Source organism: Drosophila ananassae, chromosome 3R, assembly GCF_017639315.1.
Source record: "Drosophila ananassae strain 14024-0371.13 chromosome 3R, ASM1763931v2, whole genome shotgun sequence".
Classification (NCBI taxonomy): Eukaryota; Metazoa; Arthropoda; class Insecta; order Diptera; family Drosophilidae; genus Drosophila; species Drosophila ananassae.
Genome location: NC_057930.1, coordinates 6,666,935 through 6,690,358, shown reverse-complemented (window position 1 = coordinate 6,690,358; position 23,424 = coordinate 6,666,935). Strand labels below are relative to the sequence as shown.

The 23,424-nt window shown below is 39.2% G+C and overlaps 4 protein-coding genes across 6 annotated transcripts; 3 read left to right on the top strand and 1 right to left on the bottom strand.

Annotated features, from left to right (window-relative positions):
- The first annotated feature begins 4,668 nt into the window (after window positions 1–4,668).
- Window positions 4,669–6,610, top strand: LOC6496717 (TATA-box-binding protein 2). 2 transcript variants are annotated; one of them, XM_014903778.3, is made up of 3 exons: window positions 4,669–4,841; window positions 4,891–5,801; window positions 5,905–6,610. In XM_014903778.3, the coding sequence occupies exons 1-3, from the start codon at window positions 4,789–4,791 to the stop codon at window positions 5,916–5,918; spliced, it is 978 nt and encodes a 325-aa protein (XP_014759264.1). In that variant the 5' UTR covers window positions 4,669–4,788; the 3' UTR covers window positions 5,919–6,610. The 2 variants fall into 2 exon arrangements, with proteins under 2 accessions (XP_014759264.1, XP_001967322.1); XM_001967286.4 differs by lacking the exon at window positions 5,905–6,610 and having other exon boundaries at window positions 4,891–5,846.
- A 2,226-nt stretch (window positions 6,611–8,836) lies between these two features.
- LOC6496718 (uncharacterized protein CG1339) lies at window positions 8,837–10,026 on the top strand. The gene has a single exon (XM_032453332.2). It carries the CDS (start codon window positions 8,872–8,874, stop codon window positions 10,024–10,026), a length of 1,155 nt encoding a protein of 384 aa, XP_032309223.1. The 5' UTR covers window positions 8,837–8,871.
- Window positions 10,027–14,638: 4,612 nt separating this feature from the next.
- On the top strand, window positions 14,639–21,543 carry LOC6502736 (gustatory receptor 23a). Of its 2 annotated transcripts, none has more exons than XM_044716098.1 (3): window positions 14,639–15,508; window positions 21,146–21,304; window positions 21,360–21,543. In XM_044716098.1, the coding sequence occupies exons 1-3, from the start codon at window positions 14,639–14,641 to the stop codon at window positions 21,447–21,449; spliced, it is 1,119 nt and encodes a 372-aa protein (XP_044572033.1). In that variant the 3' UTR covers window positions 21,450–21,543. The 2 variants fall into 2 exon arrangements, with proteins under 2 accessions (XP_044572033.1, XP_044572032.1); XM_044716097.1 differs by lacking the exon at window positions 14,639–15,508 and adding an exon at window positions 20,035–21,095.
- On the bottom strand, window positions 18,186–19,309 carry LOC116655418 (ryncolin-2-like). The gene is made up of 3 exons (XM_032453311.2): window positions 19,136–19,309; window positions 18,473–19,087; window positions 18,186–18,418 (listed from the first exon to the last, which is right to left on the bottom strand). The coding sequence occupies exons 1-3, from the start codon at window positions 19,261–19,263 to the stop codon at window positions 18,292–18,294; spliced, it is 870 nt and encodes a 289-aa protein (XP_032309202.1). The 5' UTR covers window positions 19,264–19,309; the 3' UTR covers window positions 18,186–18,291.
- Window positions 21,544–23,424: the final 1,881 nt, after the last annotated feature.

The window sequence follows — 23,424 nt, the reverse complement described above, 5'->3', positions numbered from 1 at the left end:
GCGGTACGGTTGAATTTATGCCGGTCTGTTGACATCAGCTGCGTCCCAATGTCGACTCCTCGCCTGTTTAATTATGCATTTTTATCTGAAAGTCGCTCACAAGAGAACCGGCAAAAGGCAAATTCCAGAAAATTCGACCATCCTTTTTGGCCACTTGAGGTATGCCAACTGGAAATCTACAGAATAAGCCAGGAAATAACTGACTTGAGCGAAAATAATCCTTTGACAGAAATCAAACAGCCGGCGGTGCCTCTACGCTATTTGCGACTATGCATAGCTATGGGGTTTTTGGCAATGGATAGGCTTCACGTCGGTGTATCGATTTTCCGTGATTTCAAATGCTTGTCTATGAAGCAACAGCATTACCGGCTTGTATCCAGACACGTGACACCCAAATTAGGAGTTGTGGCAAGCCTTTCCCCACACAGTCCCAGCACAAATAAGAAACTTTTTACAAAAAACACCTCCACGAACCTGAGAGTGCGAGTATTACTTACGCAACAAAATGCCTTGGGGAAATTAACGGTAAAAGGTGAAATTTTTGAAAGAAAGCTTTTATTTGCTGGGACACAGTTTATAGGACCCAGGAACATCGTTTGGAGGAAATTTAATTGTTCCCATATTTAAATTTACATTCTCCAAGTATTGGTACTGGTTTACCGATAGTTTTGGGTCTCTCTGATTCACGATACCCCAACAATGCAACTGTTCCCAAATTACAACTTGCATTACGTTCCGGGGCGAGACCCCGGTAAATCGACTATAAATCACCGACTTGGCTAGCGATCGCGTCAATATTCGTGGCCCTCGACGGACATTAATCACGACTCCTGATGGGTCGAAGCGCTAAGAGGAATGCTGATACTGCAAGAACATGTCCTAGCATTAAGCATCAGCGATGGTGTAATTTATGGGTATTCGGGCATGCCTGGATTCGAGGAACTCGATGTCTCATCAGAAGTGAGTTTCGCTGCTTTTGAATTTATGTCACAAAACTTTAACAGGTTTATTTTATATTTTCTTCAGCTGGACTGTACAAAAAAATAGCATTCTATTAAAAAAGTTTGAACAACATTTTAGACTAACTGCGATAAATGGTGTATGTTATAAATGTGAAAAAATGTAAAAAAAAACCGACTTGTTGCTCCTTGTGTAGGAATAATCTCTTAAAATAGGGATATAGTAGGTGCTTTTGTTTTTAAATAGTTGTATATTTTATTCAACTATATTTACCAGTAGTTTTAAGGCAACATTTTCAGAGTCCCTTGATGGAAAATTCAGTTGGGTCATTGAGCTAGAGTCCCTTTGTACCCCCGATATACCGGATAATCCGGCCGGCCGGGCACTTCATATAGTCTATCCCATGTACTCACGCACTAAAAAAAAATAATACAAAAAATTCGAACTCTTAAGCGCAGTTAAACTTTTCAGCATTTGTCAGAGTCAGAGGATTTGTTTGCCATTGGGGCTGGCTGGATGCCTGACTAGCTGGCCAAAGGCAACATCCTGCCAGCTATGGGACTCCCACTGGCCCCTCAATCGTTTCCTCCGTTTGTTTGTTTGTTTATTTTGCTCGTACGCCCCACTATTTGTTTTCTTTCCAATTTTGTAATTTCAAACTTTTTCTATTGATTCCTTGGCACGCATGAACACCTTCAGCAGGGAATGACGACAGCTAGCGACAGGGCTTGGCAAAGTTGCCAACTTCCTTCGGGGAGGATACGGCTGGGGATTCAATTTAAGTTGCAGGACTGTGATGACCATGCGTGGCTAAAATGCACACAGTAAGAGCAGAAAAAATCTAAAGTCCATGAAAAAATATAATAAAAAATGAGGATGAGGCGAGCCGGGCGGAAGGTTGGGCAAAAGTTTCCGATGCACTTAACACTCTGTTTCTAAAGCGTTGGAAGGAATGGGATGTGCTGTCAGTGGCATTGGCAACACAATTATTAATGTGTCAATCGGATTGAAGACTTTCCGAGCAAGGCGAATGATAAAGTTTTTTCCATAAAAATGACTGCGACTGGGTTTCCTCCACTGCACACTTGCCAATTTTTTTTTCAAATAGCAGAAAACTTTGATACTGATTTGGGATTACTTACAATTATATGGCCATACAGTAAAACTAGGGTTTAAAAGCCTGCGTGATTTTGAGAAGCGAAATATTAATCACATAATAAATATATTTGATGTGGGCGTCTCCATTTAACGAATACTTCAAAAAATTAGACCATTAATATTTTCGTATGCGCATTGAAATGACTTAACTTTAAATAAATAACCCCGTCTTAAACATTTTTTGGTGAATAATAAATTTGAATTAATTTACCAAAAAGTGAAAAAAAGAATGAACTACTGAACAACTCGACCACCTCACTCCGCCCCCAAATCCCATTCCGCTGGCAGGTAATTCCCAATTCCCAATTGCAAAAGAAATTGTAATTATTTGAATTGTTACTCGTCGCTTGCCTAATGACTATTAGCTAAATGAAAACATTGCGTGCCGACGACATTTTATTTGAGTGCACCACCGACTACTAACCACCGGTCCACCGACCACCAGAGCTTTATTTGCTATATTTCATGCCTGCCTGCACTTATCTCCGATTGTTCATCGGCGGGACTGAACAAAATTAAACTCAAACCGCCGACTGACTCCACCGTAACTCTGACGCTGGGAAATGTAATTTGGCTTGGCCGTAGCTTCGATTCCACTTTATGTTCTAATTACTTGCACAACACAAAAACGGCACTTTAATTCGAATTAGAATGAGTGGGCAGCCGCGCGCCGGGTGGAGAAGTGCCATCCGTGCCGCCCCTCCGTTCCGGTTTAACCCGGTCACAGTTGGCGGCGCCACAACTTTTAATTACAGCAACACAAAATTGCAGATGCAGTGCGGCCGTTTGTATTCCCAAATCCTCCACCCTTCGCCCAAATCCCCAACCCAGATCCTTGATCCTAATGCCAATAGAAACGGCCATGGCAATGGCAATCCAAAAAGCATATTAATTGCGAATTGCGTAGGCGTCGCCTGTAATGGTCTATAATCGATTTAAGCACGGGCATTATGTGGCCGAGGCTCTAAATTGCAATTTCGTGTATGACAAATGGGTCTTCGGCTTTTGGAAGCTACATAGAAAAAAAAACTTGGATCTATGTTTGGTGTTTTTTATATTCGTTTTTTTACGAATCTGTGTATAAATATCAAGTAATAATGATATTAAATAATAAACCATTTGACGTTGTAAAATATCGGTGACAAGCATTCAAGCAAAGCCCAAAATATCTGATATCGAATAAAAAAACCTCTTGACTAGGTAACATAACGGTGGCGAACCTGCATGCCACTCCAGTTTTTGGCAAAAGCTCGAATAAATGCCCACACTTATTTTGGAACAGATTTCACTGTATAGGTGATCAATGCTGAAAAAATGAAATGTCCATTTAGAGGATTACTTACAGTCCTTTTTGGAGAGATATTTTTTGGCTCCACCAGGGAAGTCCAATCGATACTTTCCATGCAATCTATGTTTATATCGGCTGAGCATCTTTGGTCATCTCTCGAGCCGGCCGAATCTCTCTTCCAATTAGAAGCTGTTGCGTGTAGCAATTGACTATCAAAATCAGACCATAAGAGACAGTTGCCCCAAGTATGTGCACACATCCTGCGGGCAGAGCATGCTGCAGGGGTGTGGTTGTTTCTATATTGGAGTGAACTTGGTTTGCAATAAATTCAAAACTGTGCGAAACGAAAGGGCACAGATACGTTTCATGAAACCACGGATACTTTCGATACAAGTGTCTATTTTGGTTGAAGGTCCATCCATCGCACACATATAAGTAAGCTATCCAGGACTCGTTATTGTTGCCGCTGGCCTCGCCGTCAATTGCAGCTGGTGGTGGCTGCACCACAAAATTCAACGCAATTTGTAAAATGAAATCGATTCAATTGATTGTTGTCTTCGACAAACATACACCTGCTATCCATGTGTGTGTGGCACACACATGCATTGTGTGGGACATACACACATTCTCGAAGCTGAGGGAATGGCCCTTCGGCAGGGGATGGTGGCGAGAAACGACAATGACAGGTGTCTGAGGGTGGACGTGTTCATATCCTTGCTATCCTGCATATCCTTTCCCCCCGTGTTTGTGTATGCCTTCCTCTGTCACCCTGTCTGAGAGTGGGTGCGTTCACTGCACTTTGCTTGATTAAATTTCAATATTTACTAAAATGTCGCCAAACTCTTTCCGACAGCTCTGTAAATTTCATAACCGGAATCGACATAAAATATGGTCAACTGTGGGTAAATATAAACTTGACAAGCGCGTAACTTGATTGAAATGGCTATTATTATTATTATTTTTTTTTGTTTAGCCGGCACCCTTGCCCCTTGCAATTTATTATAGTTTGTCACATGCTTGCGCAACCAAGTTCTAAGCATCTAGGTTTTAGGTTAGGTATTACGGCCTGGGGGTATCTGATATCCTGGAAATTACTGTGGTGTAGGATTGGATTAATATTTTTACCTTCGGTTTTACGCCATCGGAGTGATTTATTTGCATAATATATTGGCTCTACATGATTGATATTATGATGACTGATTGATAGGCTAAAACATTTAAAAGCACCCCCTCTGTTAAATAAAATGCTTATTTGTCAAGCGGATGATTGTTTTGCTTTTGCCATCAAACTGCTCCATTGTTCGAACTGGCAAATACATGAAAACTAAGCAACAAAAACGAAAAAATATTATTTAATCGGGCATTTTCTGTGGATTACTTCAATGGACTCGTTAATTTATAAATTCGCCGCCCTCGGCCCCCTAGATGACGGAGAGTAAGTTATAACTGGTCTTTAAGAATGTTAATTTATATACTTCCTCCAGGGATGAAGGTGACAAGTCCGAGAACAAACCAAACTTGAATGTCTCGGAACTCGCCACCATAGTGGAAGACCTGAGCCTGAGTGACTCCGAGAATAAGTTAAAAATCGACGGCATAGATCTGGAACGTGGAGGATGCGCGGATAAAATCGCCCATCTTTATTGCAACCTGCCCACTGACTTCAACTGGGACGAGGCTTCTCGAAAAGGTGCTCCGGAGATTCCCGACTATGAAATCGATTTCGAAAAAGCGTTCGCCAACTTGAGCAAGCTGGGCGAGGTCGAAAAGCACCTCGAACTGCTTTACAAGCCCTTCACCTGTATGATGGACGTGAGTTGTCGCTTCAACATGTACGAGCTGTGCATCCTCCTGCCTGACGCCCGCTACGATCCCGGGATCCACCCCTCCGTGGCCATTAAAGTGCGTAATCCCAGCGCCAATGTTAAGATATTTTCAGGTGGAAAGATGGTGTCCACTGCCCTGACCGCGGCCTCCGCCCGAAATGCTCTATTCAAGGTGGTGCGGGTTGTCCAGGAGCTGGATTACAAGGCGGATATAAAGAACTTTAGCAAAAACATAGTAAACGCTACCTTTATGATGCCCTTCAAGATCGATCTCCAGCGGCTGAACCAGCTGTATTCGGACAAGGTCACTCACAACAACGCCAAGCGCCCCTTCATCACCTACACCCTCGACGAGGATGGCGTCCGGTTCGCCGTATTCCCAACTGGTTACGTCCTAGCCCTCCACTCTTCCTGTCGCAGTGAGACCAGCGCCGCCATAGCCACGTTTCTGCCGATTCTGGCCAAGTTCAAGAACGGGTACGCAACGTCGGCGGAACGGCAAGGTCGAATGGTGGGCGATATATCATACAAGCTGCTCTGGGAGCGGAGGCTTGAGGAGGACAAAGAAGGTCTGCTGCTCTACTCCTGATTAAATTGATTAGACATTTTTTAAATTTCTTTTAAAGACTAGTGTATCATTAATATTTTTGTATTGATTTGATTTTTTTGTAGAACTTGGTTTCTGAGCAAAAGTGCACATATACAGGAGCGGAGTTAAGTTGAGGAATAACACCGTTCTAGGTCCTGGGATGCGATAGCATTTTCACTTAGTTTTGCCCCGAAAACATTTGTCATAAACCAAAGTTGTGCACGTGTCCTGTTTACACTCCCCTACAAAGTTGGAAACTTGTTTAAATACGTGATTTATTCGCCCGCCAGCTGCCGAGCGACCACCAAACAACCAGTGACACTCCACTCTGACTAACCACTGGCAACACAAGAGAGGTAATGGATGTCGAAGGGCCTAGGCTCCGGGCGCCAGTCAAGCTCCAAAAGAGCTCTGTGGCTTAAAAAGGCGTAGCAAGAACCAAAATGGCCAAAGAAGTTGCTACTGCAACAGGCGCATACATAAATAACGAAACATTTTCGCATACTTGCCGCAACTTTTCTCGGAAAATGTCACATTATGCGAAACAAGTTGCCGTCTTTAATACGTTTCCGACGTGCCACAGCACCTACCCAAGTGGCGACGACATTTCAAACAACTTTTGCTCCTTTTAGTAAAAATATTACGGAAACCGTATATTTTGCCTTTACAAAATTAGTTTAAATTAGTATTAGCCAAAAAATTTATTATAAAGTTAAAGTTCCAAAGTCGAAAATAATAGAATGAGGAATCAAAAAAAATGCCCCTTAAAATAAAAATTTATCTATTTTAATTTGAATGATTGTTGGGCTTTGAATTTCTTGGGTGGATCTTCTCTGAATCATTTTCCTAAAAAAAGTTTGTGGCTAGTTCGAGAATTAGTTTTGCAGGACATCCTTTAACTTTTTCATTAGTTCCTTTTCACGGTTAGTTTCTAAAACCGTCCTTTTTGTAAGAGTTCCAACAGACATTTAATTTTTTTACGGGGTACAATCGAAACTTCGTCCATTCGATGCTACAGTGTCTTACATTATGAATTGGCCAGGATAAATAAGAACTCGTATAAGGGGGGGATATAAAAAATGCCGATGGAACTGTAAAATAATACTTAATTTATCTATTTTTGGTTGAAGATGGTAAACTTTGTTGCCCTTTAACGCTTTTGGCCGCAAAAATTTTGGAGAAACCACCGACGAGTGGATTAAGACGGGAAACCTACCGATACGATACCGAACCCGAATCCGATGCGGTGGAAATCAAGCAGGTTAGAGCAGGGGAATCCGATTTAAAAGTTGAGCCATCAAAGTTTAAGGAAGAAGATGAACACGACTATGGGTCTGGCATCTGCTAAGGGGAATTGCGTTTTATGAATTATGCATTTTAGCCGAAGGACTTTTGCTTCAAAGCCAAAAATTATTCACTCGCCGTCGAAACAAAAAGAGTTGCGGTTGCCTTTGAAGATTAGGAGACTTTGCACTTTACAAGAGAACATAAATTGCATAAGAGAAGATACCGAATTGAGTTCAGGAGTGGTCTCCTGACCCCCACCCTTACCTCATGGAAATTTAATAAGAGTGCGAACATTGTCCCCAGTGGGCACTTTTTCCGACTGCGGTTGACCGCAAAGATTTTACACTCGAAAGGTGTCGTAAATGGACTTTTGCAATTTTAATAACTACTCAAAGTGGTAAGCTGGTTCGTTAACCGGTGGCAGGCCTTCGCACACACTCTGCAGGATGCCAAAGGACTTTCTGCATATTTAACTAACTGGAATTTAAATGAAAATTAATCCGAGTCCATGCTGCGGCTACCATTGCCGCAAATGTGTTTGCTTGGAAAAGATGAAACTGCAGTGAAAAAAGTTACGTGGAAATTCGACTTACTCATGTAAATTATTCAATTTCACCAGAGACCAAAATATTTAAAGGCAAAGAACAACTCACAGAATTTATAAAACGTATAAAACACTTTTCCTCTCAAATCATTCGTCATTCGGATTGTGCTTTGTCAATAAAATACTTATATCTTGGTATTAGAGGGTAGAAATACATAAATCTAAAATTCCGGGCGCCAATAAATTTTCGTTTTGATAAACCCCCGTAAGCCTTTTCATGGCCGAAAACAAACTTCTGTGATTTATGAAGTTCTCGGCTACTGCTCGACTTCTTCGGCAATAAAACACAGAGAACCATCACTGCCATCTATGAACGCGATACAAACTTGGGCCTTATGTCGGCTTGGCCTCACCCCCAGTCTAAGCTCAAATGCATAAGTATTTATATTTTAAAGACTCTATTCGCAGCAGAAAAAATAAATACCAATCATCACTTATCTTTACGAGGCCCACGATCGATTTTTCGGGCAATAAACAGCCAAAGTTTTTATAGCAATAAACCAATGTGTTTAATAACAAAAATAATAATTCGTTCATTTTTTTGGGGTGTTATTGACAAGTGCAATAAAAACCTGTCATCTGTGAATATAATTTTCATAAAAATCATCGATTTAAATTACAATATGATTGGATTCGTTTGCTGTTTGGCCACAGCTTGTCCTGATGGAAATCCATAAACAAAATGAGACATGCTCGTCCTCTAATATTGCAGATTTTCGCACTCCGGGATAGGTGCCCTGGCAGAAAAATTGAAGGATATGTCATCATGGCTGACATTGGCGTCAGCTGGCGATCAAAGACAAATTAAATTCAAACAACTTTCCTACGCTTCACAGATTGTCCTTCATATATTGCTCTTGGAAAATATGGGACTCTTGAACAAGTTGAAAATAAAATATTTCCATATTTCTAGGCAGCTAAAAATGCCCAAAATCATCTAAAATTTATTTAACCTAGCGCAGCTCATTTACAAGCCCCAGATAATGGGCTTATGGGCTAGATAATATTGATAATAATGGCTTATTTACAATAACATTAATCGATTGTATTTGTGAATTTATTTATGTGTTAATTTCAGCAATTACTGAAGTGCCAACATTGTATATGCGCAATAGCAGGAAGTATATTCGTTTTTTGGAGGCTAAATTTAGTTGAAAGGATGGCGGCAACGCAACATGACCTCAGGACTAGGCTGTACAGGTTCTTTATCTTCGCCAATACAAGATTCGTCTATGGCTTCTGCTGCTTCCTCGACCTGGGATCCTTCCGATATGTTCAGTCCAGTGGAAGGGTAAAAAAATATCACACGCCTTGGCAATGGGTTGTCATGGCGGTTTTCATTAAGCTCTTGCTTTTCGCTCTGGAAGCACCTTATATCTTTATGTGTGGAGGCATGATGTACTTTTTCTTTTTCAAAGACTCTAGTGAGTTCAATGACAACACCACCTACCAGTGGATGCAGATGTTGGCCGAGGAGGCAATGGCTTTTGTGTCGACCGCGCGTCTGATTTACATTAGCCACAACTCGACGTACTGTGAATTTTTCACATTAGCGGTGAACAAAGTCCTGGAAATGCATCGCTTGGTCAGGAGGATCTTTGGCGACGCGCAACTTTACTTGGATGACTCGCTGCTGGTCGTTTTCTTGCTGAAAGTGTTTCTCACATTTCACCACATTGCAGCTCAGTACACACCCACGGAAAAGCACTTCATTCTGGTCCGATATCATACATTAAACGTGATTCTCTTCGAGATATTCTATAGCGCCTACTTTCTGTATCAGCTGTTGCTACTGGGCTGGCAACGTTCATTACTGGGCTTTCTGGATACCCACCTTGCCCTAAAGCAACCTCGAAGGGCACTAAGCTTGAAGTGTCACAAAAGGATCACTTGTGTCTTTAGTATCTACGCCAAGATTGCCAAAATACATCTTTTAGTATCTAGTGCCTGGCTCAAAGTATCGTCGATGCTGTTCATCTGCGTCTACTACACTGCCCATGAGTCCACCTACACGGTCTACTGCCTGTTTTCCTGGTCACAATTGTCCATCATGAAGAGAGCTGAGGTCTTGCTGCTCAAAAAAATGGGTTCCTTTCTATATCCCCTCGTTGGAATTCTGTTAATGGGAATGGCCAGTGATCGAATGAAATTCCTAGAAGCACAACTCTGCGAGAGGATTTTTCTCGTGGAACTAGTTCATGCAAAGGAAGATACCAAGATTTCGAATGAAGTTTCCAGACTTATAAGTTGCAAGGTCGGATTTATAAGATTTTTCCAAGACATTTTAATAATATGTTCTGTAATCCTAGAATGAGAGCTTTCAGCAGCAGAGGCTCTCAATTCCAATGCGAAATTTCATGTGGAATCGGGGATCAATTTGTGATCGGGACCTGGTTTTTGATATGTTTGTATACCTCTTCATAAATGCCACCACATACCTTCAGTTTTTGATCAGCGATAATAGCAGCCTTTGTGCAGAGGTACTATAAGAATAAATACTATCACGAATTACTTCTATAATGAGGATCTGTTTGGGATGTACTTATTGATGAGATGTAACAGACTTCCGGTACAGACCCACTAAATCGCCGTTTTGTCGTCTAGCGCCGCTTAGTGGCTAAGATGTTTTTAACATCTAACATCTGTTTTTAACATTTAACTATTTTTAATGAATTACATGCATTATTAAACATAAAAACTTTCTGTATAATGAAACTAATAAATTAGAAAGTTTGGGTACTCGCATACATATTATTAATTTTTCACTCCATAGCATAAAAAATGGATTTAAATCAATGTTTGGCAAATACGTAATGCATACGATACATGCATAACGTAATACATGTGACAATATAAGTGAGAATGATTTTGCAGCACCTACAGTCTCATGTCGTTTATCTTGAACAAGTGATACACGGTACTCGTAGAGTATATTGAAAAGGGTATATTGTAGTCGTGTGAATGCACCAACAGTCAAGAAGATGTCGTGCCCGTCTGTCCGTATGAATGCGTGCGTATCAGAGACTTAAAAGGTAGAGCTATAAGATTTTATTCGAAGATTTCTATGAATGAAGCGCAGGTCGGTTGTTTCAAACTTTTGTTGACGTATTTCTGTAAAAGCTCTGATGCTGACTACAAGGTTTATTCCAAAGAAAACAGAACTTAAAAAATAAACAGAACAAATGATTTTTTGGCAAAATTAATTTATTTCCGGTTTCGTCACCAATAAAAATATTGTAAAGAAAGTTTTTCTTTTTTGCCCTCTTCAATGATGTCCTTCGAATGTGGGATTCTGAGTAGTGATGTAAAAAAAAAATTAATTAATCGATTATTGAATCATATGATTAATTTTAGTCAATCCGATTTTTAATTGCAATTAATCGAAGAAAATGAAAATGATTAATCATATGATTTTTTACACTAAGTTTTGCAATGTGCATGTGCTCCTCATTTCCTTCAGAGTCTTTATTGCAGACGGTCTGAAAATATTAATACTATTAATATACATATTTTTAGCAATTAGAAGTGCAATATTTACCTTCAGGGAATCAGACTCTTTTCTATGTTTCAGCTTTAAATGTTGCAAATGCAACATTTTTTCAATACAGTTAAATCGTAAATTGAGTCCAAATAATCGATTATTGTGTATCATATGATTAATCGTGCCATCACTAATTCTGAGCAACACTTGGACGTCAGTCAATTTGTGCAGAACAATCCGAGCACACACCTTTCGTTAGCCCAAACTTTCGGTCAAAATGCGATAAATCGAACCATCGATTTCAATGATGACTTGGGCTGATTTTTATGATTTCACGCAGTTTCGATGGAATTTTTAGTGTTCAAGAGTTTTGATTGGCCCACATGTTGATCGCTATTTATTTCCTCACGACCCCTTTGAAAATATTGGAACTACTCGTGCACTCTGCTACGGAATATGTAGGCAATCAAAGCCATAAACTTGTTTCGTTAATTGAAATGTTTCGGTAAAAGTTTTATCAATTTGAAAACAAAATTTCATGACGGCTCTTTCTTAGAAGCTCTATTTCCCACCGATAACGCAACCTGACCTTAAAACGCAATAACTTCACTTGCAATCGATGAAATGTCATGAAATTGTCACTGGATAACCGATAATAGCTAGTGCACCAGTCGACAGATAGATGGCGCCACCATGGGGGCGCAAAATTCAAAAAGTCCTGTTTACTTTGGCGCACACCTAGTACTTATTTTTCTATAGCCTATCACAGTGAACGGCAGTCCATGCGACACGCATGCCCTAGAATCTAACTGGAATGCATTGTATATATGTACTTTGTACCATGTACAAAGATACATGGTGATCAAACATTATCATGGTATACAAAAAAAATATATAAAATAAATATAAAATTATAATTATATTAATTAAAAAACCTCTTGAGGATGTAAAATACCCATAGCGAACATTTATGCAACGCCCAAAATATCTGATATCAAATATAAATAAAAAAGGAAAGCTAACTTCGGGCGGAGCCGCAGTTTATGTATATACCCTTGCAGTTAGGTATTAGCTTATATTATTATAAATCTATCGGATCGTATATAGTTGTCCGATCTTTATGAGAATTTCACAATCAAATCAATTTTTTAATGAAAATGTTTAAAACAACCTCAAGCATCTTAAAAATAGCACGGTTGTGCCATTTCCGATTGTTCAGTAATATGACACCTATAGGATATAGTCGGCCCATCCTTATCAAATTTGGCAGATTTGGTTAAGTTGCCCAAAATGGAATCTTTGCCAAGTCCTACCTATCCTACCAACTTAATTAAAGAACACCAAAGTTATGGCATTTTCGATCAATCAGTTATTTGACAACAATAGGATAAAGTCGACCGATCCCGGACGTCCCGACTTATATACTGTCTGCAAATAAAAGAATGATGTCTGCAAGTTTCAACTGAATAGTTTTAAAACTGTGAGACTTGTTTGCGTAGAAAGTCTTGGAAAATATGGGACTCTTGAACAAGTTGGCAATAAAATATTTCCATACTTCTAGGCAGCTAAAAATGCCCAAAAAACATCTAAAATGCATGTAACCTAGCGCAGCCCATTTACAAACCCTAGATAATGTGCTAGATGTTGGCTTATTTACAATAACATTAATCGATTGTCTTTGTGAATTTATTTATGTGTTAATTACAGCAATTACTGAAGTGCCAACATTGTATATGCGCAATAGCAGGAAGTATATTCGTTTTTTGGAGGCTAAATTTAGTTGAAAGGATGGCGGCAACGCAACATGACCTCAGGACTAGGCTGTACAGGTTCTTTATCTTCGCCAATACAAGATTCGTCTATGGCTTCTGCTGCTTCCTCGACCTGGGATCCTTCCGATATGTTCAGTCCAGTGGAAGGGTAAAAAAATATCACACGCCTTGGCAATGGGTTGTCATGGCGGTTTTCATTAAGCTCTTGCTTTTCGCCCTGGAAGCACCTTATATATTTATGTGTGGAGGCATGATGTACTTTTTCTTTTTCAAAGACTCTAGTGAGTTCAATGACAACACCACCTACCAGTGGATGCAGATGTTGGCCGAGGTGCCAATGGCTTTTGTGCAACATACAGACAGTCGGACAGACGGACATGCTTATGTATATCGACTCAGGAGGTGATTCTGATCTAGAATATACTATGGTGGCCAAAAATATTTTGACATAGCATGAACCAATGTACTATCGCGTATTTCTACTATCGCGTTTAGCATTTGCTAAAACATTTGTTACAAACCTCAATCTTTTTGGGAACAAATTTTGTGGACTGATGAAAGTACATTTGAGTACCATGGGTCGAAAAATAAAATATTTTGTAGATTACCCAAAAACACACGTTCAAAACTAAGACCTGTATGCCAACGCATTCCACATGGTGGAGGGTCTGTTATGTTTTGGGGATGTGTGTGTTTTAACGGGATCGGCGATTTGATACCCATTGAAGGCACAATGAATAAAGGACAGTATTTACATGTCCTAAATGATCACTTTATCCTGCAACAGGATAATGCTCCTTGTCACAAAGCCGCAATGATTATGAATTTCTTAAGGGATTTGGACGTCAATTTATTAGATTGGCTACCCCAGAGTCCCGATTTGAACATAATCGAAAATGTGTGGGCTTATATAAAGCGTAAAAGATGTTCCAATCTAACAAGAACGCGCGAAGAGACAATTGCTGAGGTTGAAGAACTTTGGAAGGATATTTCTCTAGAAACACTTCAAAATTTAGTAAAATCGCTTCCTGGACGTTTACAAAAGGTAATAGACGTCAAAGGGGGCTATATTTTTCATTAACAATACTTTAAATTTTGATAACTTTTTTAAATTTATTAGATTTACTGAGATACATAATATTGTCAAAATACTTTTGTCCACTCACAATTTTGAATTTTTATTTTTATTTTGTAAACCTTAATATGAAATGAATTTTTTTCCCCTATATTATGATCTACTCTACTGTTGTATATAAATATATTTTTTTCATTGACTTTTGATAAATAAAAAACATTTAATCACAGAAAAATGTGTAACTTTTTTAATGTCAAAATATTTTTGTCCACCATTGTATATACTTTGTAGGGTTGGAGATGTCTCCTTCACTGCGTTGCACACTTTTGATCAAAATTATAATACCCTCCGCAAGGGTATAAAAAAGATTCGAGCCGATTTTGAATCTTAGTTGGTTTGTTTGAGACTTAAAAGGAACTCACTAATATAGCAATTAATATATCATCAATCGTACTTTATGTTAATAAATTCACATCACCCTGTTATGGCCCTCCAAAATAGCTTGTCATTTAAAAAGTCATAGTCATGTTCGGGTATATGTGTTTAAATAGACCACCCAGAATAAAAACGACCAGTGTCCGTTTGAGTCTAATACATTATGAAGTCCTTGGAATGCCTAACCCGTCTCATCCTGTCTACAGTTTTCTGGGTAACCGGCTTGTTGCCCTTGCCTCCAATTTCCCAATACTGGCGACTACTTCTCTCCCTTGGCCTCCGGTGCGTTTGGGTCGCCTATATCGCGTTTTTGCTATCGGTTTCCTTCACTTTTCAATCGGTGGCTTTCGAAAGTGTCGGCAACGTAGTGGGCACTGTACTATTCACGGGAAATTCTGTGCTAGGACTGCTGCTACTCCTGGAAAGTGTCCTGCAGCAGGCGGCCCACGGCCAGTTGGAGACCCTGCGCTTCCAGTCGGAACTGCAGCTCCAACGTTTGGGAATGTTTGGCAGATGCCATCAGGCAGGACATCTTCTCGCTTTGATAGTGAGCCAGTTTACCTGTGACCTTGTAAGGGTTCTGATCAACTCGAGGAATCAGGTATCCCCCGTGTTTACCATATCCCTGCCGCTGATGTGGCTTCTTCGGTTTCGGTATGTTCAGCTCGTGCAACACGTTATGGATCTGAATCAGCGGTCCCTTCGGCTGAGGCGGTCTCTGCTATCCTTAGCATCGGGCAATGACTTATGGCAGCCGTACGGAGTCCAGGCCTGCCGCCAACTACAGACCTTGCGGATCACCTACGAGCGAATTTTCGAGTGCTACGAGGCACTTAGTACCTGCTACGGCTGGGGCATGTTGGGCCTCCACTTGGTGACCGGCTTCGAGTTTGTAACCAATGCCTACTGGATGCTGATGGGCCTGTACAAGGACCAGATTCTCCTGACGCTGTTTTTTAACGGAGCCACCGCCATCGATTTTGGCACGCCGATCGTCACTTTATTTTGGCACGGCGATGCTGGTGCGGAAAACGTAAGTGGCAGTTGATTCTTATTTGTACATACATACAAAAAACGACATATGGGTAATTCTCCCGAAAGGTCAACCGAGACAAAAAAATTCAAAGTCAATAAAAGAATGTTTTTTTCACACATTTTTATAGGGAACATATTAAATTTAACTAATTTAATAATATTTAACATTTACTTATAACACATTTCGAAATATTTTAATCCAAAGTCTCAAATGTGCGAAAGTTTAGTTTTTAGCATTTCAGCGGCACAATTTGTTTTACATAATTTTCGTAAAGAGAGATAAACTGCATTGATATTCACTATTTGTAATATCGGCTAATAACCAAAGATTACAACAATAATGTAAAAGAAACGATGCGATTGCTAATTACTAAGAATTTCTTATCAGATTATCAGTTTATTTCATTGTCGCGTGCGACATTGAAAAAGAACATTTGTTATTAGTGCGACGAAGAAATTTGTCGAATGACCATAAAACTTGGGTCCATATTTAAGTATATATATTGGATATTTAAGTATTAAAAAAAAAATTTTGTGAAATATAAGTAGTGCATTCGGTTATAAACGTTTTTTAAGTTTGTCGCGTGCGACATGGTAAAAATTTTTTTTATTTAAAATTTTTTTTTTTTATTTTTTGTTTGCTTTTTATTAATGCAGATGAATGAAAAAAATAATAATAAAGTCAGCTGCAAGCGTTGGAGACAAAATTTAAAAAATAATGACACCAATTAAAAAAAATTATATTATTATATTACATATAATTATATTACTTTTCTCCTTGTTTGTTAAGTTTGAAGCCTAAATTAATTTTTTTTAGCGCTAAATTAATTCTTATTAAACTTAGAATCTCCAAATTCACGTTTTATTATTTTAAAAGTACAAAAACAACTAAAAAAATATGAGGGAAGAAACTGTCGCGTGCGACATGTCGCGTGCGACATTATTCACTGTTGAATTTAAAAAAAAAAACTACCAAATAATTTTAAGTGAAACAAAAAGAATTACTAAGATCAAATAATAAATCACGTTTTGAAATTAATTGCAGACAAATTTTCCATCAGGTTTCGCTAAAATCAGCGTTTGAAATGGTTTTCGAAAAAGTAACTTCTGTTTTTTGTCGCGTGCGACAGCCCTAGTTTTTTTTGAATATTCTAAAAACAAAAAGTCTTCCAAAATTAATATTTGCACCAATTATATAACTGATCAAGACCTATTAGATTCACTTTTGTCAAAATAAAAAACAAGCTTAGCACATTGTTTTTTTCCAGTTGGAATGCGTACGAATGTCGCGTTCGACATTAGAGAATTATGTATACTTAAATTCGGCTTTCGTGGAGATCATTGATATATTGCATTTTTATATGTTATACTATACTTATACGTCCTACTGTCTACATATATGAGTGCATGGATGTCAGAGACTATGAGGATAATATTATAGTACTTTTTTCTGCCTGCCGCGCGACTAAGGCGTTCTTCAAATTTCAAGAACAATGTCAAGAATAGTAAACACATTAAAAATACACGTATATAAACAATGTTACGGTATACTGCTCCAGAACGTGGGTTATTGGTGACTATTGGCTGAAGAATGCATTTCACGGGCGCCTAATCTCCCTTCTTGGCGATTTGCACTGGTCAGCAAGATCGCCTGATTTGACCGTTCCAGACTTCTTTTTGTGGCGCTTTTTGAAGTCGCGGGTCAACAATCCTCTTGCAGCTCTTAAAGACAATATCCGCGGAATATAGGCGGAAGTTCTGGCCAAAGCGATGGAAAATGCCAATAAAAGGGCTCAAATGACAATCAACTGCGGCGACTTGATTTAAAAACAAGAAAGGAAAGCCAACTTCGGGCGGAGCGGAACCCTTGCAGTTGGGTCGCAGTCCGCTAGGTGGCGACACGCATCTTATATTATTAGATATATAGCGGATCGTATATAGTTGGCCGATCCTTATGAAATTTGGCATATCGAATTATTTTCCCCAAAGAGGAATCCATTGAAACTCCCATCCTTTTAACTTGAAAAACAACCAAGTTATGGCATTTCCGATCAATCAGTTATATGGCAGCTATAGGATATAGTCGACCGATCCCGGCCTTTCCGACTTATACTGACTGCAGAGAAAAGAAGGGTGTGTGCAAAGTTTCAACTCGATAGCTTTAAAACTGAGAGACTAGTTTGTGTAGAAACAGACAGACAGACACACAGACGGACAGACATACAGAGATATGCTCATATCGACTCAGGAGGTGATCCTGATCAAGAATATATATACTTTATAGGGTCGGAGATGTCTACTTCACTGCGTTGCACACTTTTGACCAAAACTATAATTCCCTCTGCAAGGGTAAAAAAAGAGTGGAAAGCTTAGTTCGGGCGGAGGCGAAGTTGATATACCCTTGCAGTTAAGAGGCACTATATATTATTAGATATATGTATGTCGGATCTGATTTATATCACGAATATCGGATATAGCAGGCCAATCTTAATGAAGTTTTCATTATCATTAAATTTCTTATAAAATTAATTTTTAAAAAGTCCCAAACTTTTGTCTTCAAAATCACCAAAGGAGACCCGTTTCCGATCCTTGAGCTATATTGGATCTTTAGGATGTAATCGACCGATCCCAGCCATTTCGACTTGAATACCTCGTGCAAAGAAAATAAAGATGTGTTTAGTAGGAAAGTTTATTGGCTGTCTCTAGTTTACGCACGCCAAGGAATGCAGTTCGTCACCTCGGGGACTACCGTCCACAGTGATCGTTTATTTTATTTAAAAGTTAATGGCACAGCCTTTTCGGTCTTATCATCATTTGAGCCCGTTTCAGAGAATAGGTGTGCCCCTTAAATTGATACCAGTTGATACCCTTTCCATGTGTGTTATCGCCATACTTTCCAGCCAGGTTACTGGGTAAAGAAAAGTCGTAATTTCACAGGGTACGAAAAACGGATAGAAATTACCTATGGTGACAGGCGTTGTACCACCAAGCACTACTGTACGTGACTGCGCAGTTAGCGGTGGCATGTTTGTCATTGTCCCGATCCTTTGTGGTAAACTTTTGACCCAGATGCGTTGCCAAAGCATCGCCGGCACTCCCAGAGCTATTGCCCAACGACTGCAAAGCAAAACCCTCTTCCTCCGATCCTACCTTGAAGTTGTCGTATACTTGGTAGCGTCGTTGCCCTTCGTTGTCTTCGAGCAAGACAAGAAGCTCCTGGGGCTGGGCTGAGGTTATGGCGTGCAATTTATCCAGGCCCAGGAAGAACTCACCCTCCAGCCTACCAAATCCATTCTTATAGTCGTTCCAGTCGCGATAGAAATCTTCACTTCCGTCAGTGCGCCTCAAAAAGATTGTCCACCCGCCCCCGTGACTCAGCTGATCGCAGGCCACTACGAAGGGGTGCTTACTGTATTGCGGCACCACGACCACGATGATTTCACTATTTTGCGTCAAGACTGAGGGCTCCGCACAGCTTTTACCGTAGAGCTTGGCCTCCACACTGCTCCTAGAGACGCAGGTATCTAGCTTGTGAGACAAGTCCTCCAAAAGCTCGCCATGCCGTTCTTGTTCCACTCTAAAATTTTTATTTCAGTTTCATATAGCTTTATTTTTCATTGCTTACCGCACGGCGATCATTTGAGATCTAATCGATGCCGCGTTCCCGCAAATTGTCGACATTTCACATGTCCTTTGACCATTATTGGACGATAAAACGCTTATTAAAAGAAATAAAACCAAATTAGAGTGCATGTTGGTGGCTTCTATAAACACAGATTGATCTGAGATGACTGATCTAAATAGAGCTGATTTATTCGAACTAGTATTCCCGGGCTTTTTCCTTATCTTTGTTTCGCTCTGTATGTGTACTATAACGAAACTTTTATGTACTACCCCTCCAGATAATGCTGATACTGAATCGTATTGGAAAAAAGTACAGGGCAAAGTCGAAGATGATATGCCCTTGCAGTTAAATGACGGCATATTTTTTAATATATAGTAGATAGTAGATAGTATATAGTAGTATAGTAGATATATAGTAGATATGGGATTGGATATAGTGTCGGAATCAACTTTCTTTACAGGAACTAAAATAAAAACTAAAACCTTTTAACCTAAAAAACGAAATTTCATTTCGATAGGCTGACTATACCCAATAGCTTCCATGGAACTAAACCTTCGGAAACGACACTTAGGGGTTTTTGAAGATAGAAGTTTGGACTTTTGTAAATTTTGTATTATAGAAAATTATTTTTATTATGAAATTCTTATAAGTTTCGGCCAAATATATCCAAGGGTATATAAACTTCGGCTCCGCCCAAAGTAAGCTTTCCTTACTTGTTGTTTTTTGAAACGTTTTAAATTTTTATGGATTAAACTGGTAGCTTCATAGAAAAATATATGAATTCATATATATGAAAATATATTCCAAAATATATATTCAAACCTATGAGGTAGATTTGTATATATAGGTCACGAACTACCCTTGGTAAAATTAAACCACATATTGCTAGATTATTTATATTTCCCATAGAATTTTACCCGTTTTATGAATTTCCTGGGTACTTAGCACATACTCTTAGAAAGCACTTTAGCTGTCAAAGAAAGTGGATTAGAATCTGAAAAACGAATTCTGACAATGATGGATTCGAGTCCTTAGACCTAGTTGAGGAATTTCCAATACTTTGCGATTAGTAGTCATGTTTCCGCTGACCAGATCTCAAGCTGCCTCGTGTGTGATGCTCAGGCTGTTACACTTTCTATTGGTGGTGTTTTCTCTCAGGTCCTTGGGACAGCCACGACTAGTCCTGTGGCTACGGTTCGGCTGTTGGATGAACTGGTACCTGTTCCTGTTGGTTCAAGGACTTCCAAGGATTGGTGGCGCTCAAGTCTGCAATCTAGACTGTCAACTGCGCTTCATGTTGAGCTTTTTATTTGCAGCATCGCATTGCTATATGGTGGCTAACAGCTTCATCCGTGCACTAAAATTACGCAAATCAAAAGGCGATGTGGTTGAGATTCTTGAGCCCTCGAACCCACTGGTAGCCTTCACGGCGCTGGCTATTGTCCTTCCCGTTTTACTAAACACATTCATGATCCTAACGAACTTGGCTACAAGCTCAGACCAAGTTTGGTCCTTTCACTTGAAGCTGCAACCCAGCTTTCTGGCCCTTCAGTTGCAGATCGTCTCGTTAATTTCTGAGGTCATGGGGGTTAACATAAAATTACGACTGGCTAAAGGCCAGTTTCAGACCCTGGCACGCGAGGTGTCGTGCCGTTTGCCCCAAGTCAAGCAGCAGGCGGAATTCCTTGACCAGCAGGCTCACAGAGTCCTAGATCTAAAGCGCCGCTACAGTGAGATCTACTACTTGTACGAACGGATAAACGACAACTTCGGGGGAAGCCTACTGATAATTTTCATAGACTTCTTCGCGATGTACGTGTGCCATGCCTACTGGCTCTTCGTCGACGTGAGGACTCCTCCTTTAAGAAAATACGCAATCCTTTTAAATGTACTCTACATTTTCAACGTGGATCTCCAAATGACCGCCGCTTGCTGGCACTGCCAACAGGGATATAACCTCGTGAGATTCAAATAGCACTGCGACTGAATTGCCCTTAATAAATTTTTCAGGGTCGCCAGATCGGGTGTCTCATCTCCAAGTTGGTGAAACCCGTGGGTAGTAAGAGGTACAACGACCTAGTCAGTGAGTTTTCACTGCAAACGCTCCATCAGCAATTTGTGGTCACTGCCAAGGACTTCTTCAGCCTCAACCTGCATCTGCTCAGTAGCGTGAGTACCTGGGACCTTCAAAACTTCAATTTCATAATGTTTTTAAACCTCTCAGATGTTTGCAGCAGTGGTGACCTACCTGGTAATCTTAATACAGTTCATGTTTGCCGAGAGAAGTGCGACGAGAATTACTGGATCAGTGTAGCAATGGGATACATTCCTTGTATGAATACCGTCCTTGTGTGAATACTTTCCTGGTATGAGGGTCTTTATAATGATATCAAATCTCAAATAAGTCTGGAAGTTTTCAAACCAAGAATTAAATTTTAATGTTAAATGATTTAATTATGAAACACATATTGTGTTAGAAGCCAAGAAACTTAGAGCCACACAGAAATGCTTATTTTGTCACATTCCCAACCAGAGAATAACCCTAATTATTAATGCCGCCCACGACTGTGTGTGGACTGGGTTCAACGTGGGGCGTTCGGAACAGAAAGTTAGATTGTTCAAAAGTTTTATCTTTCGTTTTTCTTAAGCATTATAGGAGACGAAACTACTTCACGCATATTAAACTGACATTTCACAAGCAGAAAACTTTTTCTAATATGCAAATTCATACCAAATACCAACCAAAAGGATAAAACAACCGCACATCCTTGAATTAACACGTGCGAGTTCGCATTAATTTGTGTAAACTGGTGTTGGAAATGCTCAGGGTTAAGCTTCGGATGTATGCATGTATGCAGAAAGTATATAGGCAAATGTTGGAGAAACTGCTTGAGGAGTAGTTTTTGTCGTTAGATATGCAAATGTCGCCGAGCCATGTAAATAATATTTACCGCACTGCCAGATGCTCAAGATTTTACTGTGCCGCCACTTCTGTTCCAAATTAGCATATAACAACTGCAACAGTCGCTTATAAATATTTATAAACCATCTGGAGTAGGCGGTTCATGATCTGCATTCTTTTCAACTGCCCTGGGTTGTCCGATTTTGGTCTAAGGAACTATTTATAAATACTGTACTTATAAACACTGCGCGGTAATTTTATAAATACTGTTTGATTGCAGGGTAAGTCAGACAGCACAAGAAAAAACGGCTTTAGGCGAGTACCCCGGTACGGATCTCTTCCAGTAAGACTTTATTTAACCTTTCAATATATGATTCTCAAATTTTTGTGCAATTTTTTTATATGTTTTGAAATAAAAAACTCAAACATTCCAGCAGAATGAAAAGTTTATAACTTCTTGTAGAACTTTGTAGTTATATATTAGGCATTGAAATAGTTTGGCATTAAATCTATTCCAAAAAAAACTTTTCTGAACTGACTCTAGTAATTAAGGCAAAATTTTGACGTTCAAAAATTGCAAGCTAATATGGGAATCAGAATATATATGTCTATAACTTCTCTAAAAATCGGACGATTTAGCTGAATTAATATAATAATAATTCTAATATATTAGTGTCATTACACAGAAAGATTTTTTGATCAAGAATACACACTTCACCCTATTACATATGTACATTTATACGAATACATGAGTATCCTTGTACTCTAAATGTATCGGGTATAATTATTTGCGGGTATAATTAATTTTAAAATGCACATGAATACATTTATGCATCTTTTAGCTTTCTAGCTTTTATTAAACGTTTATCAAAAGATTTTTCTGTTCAAAAGCTGTTTTTTTATTCGCATTAAAAAATATAAATTGAGGCTTTCATGATCGCCTTTCAATATATTGTTGCCGACTAAAATTATTAAATCTACCTCCTTTGCAGGTGCGTCGTTCTTGTGCTGGGGTCATGCTATTCCATAGGATCATTTTCAATTCGGGTCAAGTGAATTCGAAACTATGTACTACTAGAAAAAATATTATGTTCAGTTCCAATCAGGGTAACCAAGTCCTTCCGACCCCTTTGGTTACCAATTTTTGCAGCTTATTTTGCGGAACATGATTCTTTTCGTGATATTTGTAAAAATTACAACCAATTTTCGCATTTATTATCCCCTTAATAGTCCCAAGATGAATTTAAATGTAAATTGATTGAATCTCTATTACTATAATTTAGCCTTACTTTTAATTATAATAAATTAAAATTTGTAGCGCTTACCCTTTTTAAGTTGTTTTAGAGCTTCTGACTAAGCGGATATAGTTAGATAGCTCATTAGATGT

Coding starts and splice junctions, on each gene's coding strand:
- LOC6496717 (XM_001967286.4), top strand. CDS start 4,789: ATGGACTCGTTAATTTATAAATTCGCCGCCCTCGGCCCCCTAGATGAC. Junction 4,842..4,890: donor GGCCCCCTAGATGACGGAGA/GTAAGTTATAAC, acceptor TACTTCCTCCAG/GGATGAAGGTGACAAGTCCG.
- LOC6496718 (XM_032453332.2), top strand. CDS start 8,872: ATGGCGGCAACGCAACATGACCTCAGGACTAGGCTGTACAGGTTCTTT.
- LOC116655418 (XM_032453311.2), bottom strand. CDS start 19,263: ATGCACTCTAATTTGGTTTTATTTCTTTTAATAAGCGTTTTATCGTCC. Junction 19,088..19,135: donor TCTCAAATGATCGCCGTGCG/GTAAGCAATGAA, acceptor TAAAAATTTTAG/AGTGGAACAAGAACGGCATG. Junction 18,419..18,472: donor TACAACGCCTGTCACCATAG/GTAATTTCTATC, acceptor TTCTTTACCCAG/TAACCTGGCTGGAAAGTATG.
- LOC6502736 (XM_044716097.1), top strand. CDS start 20,211: ATGTTTCCGCTGACCAGATCTCAAGCTGCCTCGTGTGTGATGCTCAGG. Junction 21,096..21,145: donor GCCAACAGGGATATAACCTC/GTGAGATTCAAA, acceptor TAAATTTTTCAG/GGTCGCCAGATCGGGTGTCT. Junction 21,305..21,359: donor ACCTGCATCTGCTCAGTAGC/GTGAGTACCTGG, acceptor TAAACCTCTCAG/ATGTTTGCAGCAGTGGTGAC.